The sequence below is a fragment of the Monopterus albus genome, unplaced genomic scaffold, assembly GCF_001952655.1.
Source record: "Monopterus albus unplaced genomic scaffold, M_albus_1.0 scaffold228.1, whole genome shotgun sequence".
In the NCBI taxonomy this organism is placed as follows: Eukaryota; Metazoa; Chordata; class Actinopteri; order Synbranchiformes; family Synbranchidae; genus Monopterus; species Monopterus albus.
The window spans coordinates 613,888-617,891 of record NW_018128108.1 but is presented as its reverse complement, the minus strand read 5'-3'; the positions used below and the strand labels follow the sequence as shown (position 1 = coordinate 617,891).

The window sequence follows — 4,004 nt, the reverse complement described above, 5'->3', positions numbered from 1 at the left end:
TAAATCAAACTCCAGTACAATAAGAAAAACAACCTTCTCAGAGTGGGAGAATCCATCACAATAAATACACTGGCTTCATTTATTTCATAGCAGCAGCTAAAATGTATTTTCTTTTTCATGTCTGATTAACTGTTTAATCCATGAAATGTCAGGAAACAAAACTAAACAAAAAATGCACACCAGAATTTTTCAGACTCCAAGGCTACTTCTTAGGTTTCTAATGACAGTGAACTGATGAACTAAATGTCAGTGAATATTGTAAACTAACATTTTGCCAATGAAGGAAAATTACTCCTCAAAGCACACAAAGTTTAGTCACAGCAGCAAATAATGTCACAGGTTAAATAAATTATGAAAGCCTTGTCACAAGATGTAAACTAGTTATTTTTACCTTGAGCAGCTCATACATATAGTAACGGATATCATAGTCTGTCAGCTTCTGGTACAGCTCCTGTTGAACCGATGAAAGATGTTCATGTGTAAAACGTTTAAAAATTAATCAATAGTAACATGGTGTCAACAGTTCAACTGCCCTTGATACACGTACAACATTAACTGGAGGGTTATGCGTCTTAGTAATAATGGATATCAGTGTCTTTGCATGGATGGTACAACTGTGCACTAGTTCTGCATGTATGATGTCGGCCAAACTTAAGTACCTTAAAATCTGTGTTATTGATGCACTCAAAGACAAGCGCTGGTGTTCTGGACTGCAAAGAGAGGACAACACAAGGCTTAACAGAGGAGAACAGCAGGTAGATGGAGATCATTGTCAGTGCACGGACTTACGTACACACCAACACACACACAGAGTTATAAGCATGACTGGATTACCGCTGCCGGCGTACCCACACGCAGCAAAAACACGCAGGTTTCTAACTCACCACCGGGTCTTTGACTGTGTCGACCAGGCGGATAATGTTGGTTCCTCCGCGCAGGTTTTCAAGAATTTTGATTTCCCGTTTGATTTTCTTCTTCTTGACAGGCTGCAAATGAAAACAAGTGGTGCAAAATAAAGATCCATATTCAACAGTAGAGCTTAAAAATCAAATCAAGTAATACAGGGAGACACCCAAGCCCACAATGTGGCTTTTAAAGTGATTATATTAAAGACTTTTTAAAGACCTGTTTAATACTGCTGAAATTGAAATTCAATACATTTGTGATTTTTTTCACATTTAATTAAGAACAAAAATGTATTGATACTTATATCACATTTTTGTTGGTACTTCTAAGCTATATACAACAATAATTCTTAGTAATACAATTAGTTCCTGTGACCTTATGGATTACTGAACAGGCCTACAGGGCAAAGGCTCAGGAGCCAACTGACAACTGGGCCCCTGGGCCAGAACCTCTCCACAAAGTTAGTTAAAATTTCTTGTTTGAAAGTCATGGAGCTCAAATAAAATACTACCAAGACAAACAAAATTATCCCAAAGACACAAAACTATTACGCAGGGAGTAACTACATAATTCTTCCTATGTAGGAGCCCCCCTCAGTCTGATGTCTTACACAGGAGGACTGAGGGCCTTTTACATGTCTGTGCTCTGGGGCCCAAATGTCTCATAATCCATCTATGCTTAGACCCAGACAGAAAACTTATAGATTAAATTACCTTTTGTTAAAACCAATACATTTTGAGTCAGTGACCTTCATAGTTAATCTCCACTGGGCCAAGAATAAAAACATTCAAGACCTATGTAAATCAAATTTGACTCTTTTTAATATAATCAGAGGCATTTTTTGAAGAAACTGAAGTAGGACAGATGCTCTGCATCAAGACCAACAAAATGTGCCGAAAGGTACAAATGTTTCACTGAAGAAGGTTGATTTCACACAGGATGAAATGAGTTAAATCTCTATAAGGGTTTTTAATCTTACTACTGCATTTACTCAACTGACCAGCAGGTGATGCCAATATGTGGCATCGAGTTTCACAACATTTAAACTACCCTCCTCTCTAAAATAGGTTCAGCTTCACTTGGATGTTTGAGATGCACTGGGTCAGAAGTAAGAAGAGAAGATGGATGCTGATAAGGAACTGGTAAGGAATGACTGAGGGAAGCTCTGCCACATGGGAAATAAGCAAGAAAATCTCACACAGAAATGGTGGCAAAAAACAGGTGAATACTGAACAGGGCCCACCTTGAGGATTTTCACCACCACCTTCTCATTGTTGGTCACGTTTATGGCCTCAAATACTTCACTGTACTTCCCTCGACCCAGTTTACGTACCAACTGATAGTTGTCTTGATTGCTGAAGACAAAGAGTGGGAATGTTTAACAGTAATAAAAGAGGAAACCCACTTTATACAGGCGGATCATATAAGAACACTTGTGCAAACAAAATAACTAAAATGACGGATCAGTAAGAGGATCAGTGCTAAAACAATTCAACTAATTTCAAGGCACTTGTCAATAATTTCTGATATTTTTATAGATTAAATAATCCTTTCATCATAAAAATAATCATTAGTTGCAACAATAAATAAGATTATGTTCAGGAATTGTGTGTGTGTGTGTGTGTGTGTATTAGATCAATTATCAATTTCAATACTGATTACAATCTTATTATTGCATCATGACAAGAGCATCTTAAAATGCAACATTTAATCTGTGATGAGAACATTCAACGTTGTGATGCACTGATAAACTTAATGCAGGATGTAAAATTAGGAGTGTAGTATTATATGGTGCTGTTCTGCAAACTAAAACTTTGTGCTAAACTGAACCAAGGCAAGTGTGAAATACTGCATTAAGTATCACATTTAAATGTACCTCCAGTTTGGCACATGTGCATCATAGTCCCAGTACTCTCTGTTCTTCTGTGTGTTGACATCGGTGTATACCCGAGCCTTGCTGCTGGCCGGCGTGGATCCGGGCATCGCTAGCTTTGAGGCTCCGTGTCGAGGACCTTCACCTCCCGCAGAATACTTGTTGTCTCGATACTGGAAGGCAGAGCACCGACTCTCTGGAATATGTGGCTCTAAGATCCCTGTGCTGTGCTTACCATTGGCTTTGGCTGCTTGTGCCCTCTGATGAAAGGTGTCGGGGTGGACTGACGCAGTGGTTGTGCAGACTGACAGAGCTACAAGGACTGAGTGTGTGAAGCCCCTGAGCAGGATGTTAGGCAGGATCGGATGAAGACCCGCCAGCTACAGGAAGACAGAGGAGAGGAGAGGAGAGAAAAGAGGCTGAAGCAGAGGCGAGAGTTCGGATAAAGGATGTAATAACAATGAGGCTAAAATTGGCTTCTGAACGGAAAGGTAAAGAGACACCAGAGAGATTTGTTGCATGTGGAGCTGCAACTACAATAAATTTCATTACTGATTAAGCTTATTCTCTCTAATTAATCTATAAATTGTATAATTACAATTATGATTTCTCTCTGTCCTAAGGTGACATATTCAACAACTAGTCCGAAACCCAAAGATATTTAGTTTACTTTCAAATATGACAAAAATCATTAAATCCTCATGTCTGTGAATTTGAAACAGAAGAAAAATTAGCATTTGCACGAACAAACTACAACTATTAATCAAATTATAAAGTTATAAAAGCCAAAAGTCACTGTACTTCGACTGGTCAGACCGGAATAAGATTCCTGAGACTTTTTTTTTTTTTTTTATTTTTTTTTTTTTTTTATAAAAAAAGTAAAAACCACTGTCCTTAGACTTGTCAAAGCTCGACTGGATAAGCCTGTTTAACGGTACATACTTTGTGAAAGGGAAAAAAGCCAAACCATATTAGCAAGTAAATCATTGTACTTAGACTCCTCAAATGTGTTTTTTTTGTGAAAACAGAAAAATTAACTTCACTGCATTTCCAGCCAACATTACACTAGACAAGCTTAAAAATTAGAAACACATATTTAGACAATTCAAATTAACACAGAAACAGTAAAAACTCTTAGCAGACCAACCAATTTTAGGGCTAAACACGACTAAGATTTTTGTCAGTCGACTGTTCAGTGGGACTATTCCTTCTTTTTATGTATATA

The 4,004-nt window shown here is 37.8% G+C and overlaps 1 protein-coding gene across 2 annotated transcripts in view; it reads right to left on the bottom strand.

The window, feature by feature from the left end:
- LOC109971572 (casein kinase II subunit alpha'-like) overlaps nt 1-4,004 on the bottom strand; it is a 15,737-nt gene that overhangs the window by 9,921 nt on the left and 1,812 nt on the right. For both annotated transcript variants that reach the window (XM_020619918.1, XM_020619919.1), the window contains 5 exons: nt 2,783-3,159; nt 2,150-2,261; nt 885-986; nt 660-710; nt 392-451 (listed from right to left, as the gene is read on the bottom strand). In XM_020619918.1, coding sequence (XP_020475574.1) covers nt 392-451; nt 660-710; nt 885-986; nt 2,150-2,261; nt 2,783-2,889 — 432 coding nt within the window. In that variant the 5' untranslated portion in view covers nt 2,890-3,159. The remainder of the gene's footprint in view (nt 1-391; nt 452-659; nt 711-884; nt 987-2,149; nt 2,262-2,782; nt 3,160-4,004) is intronic.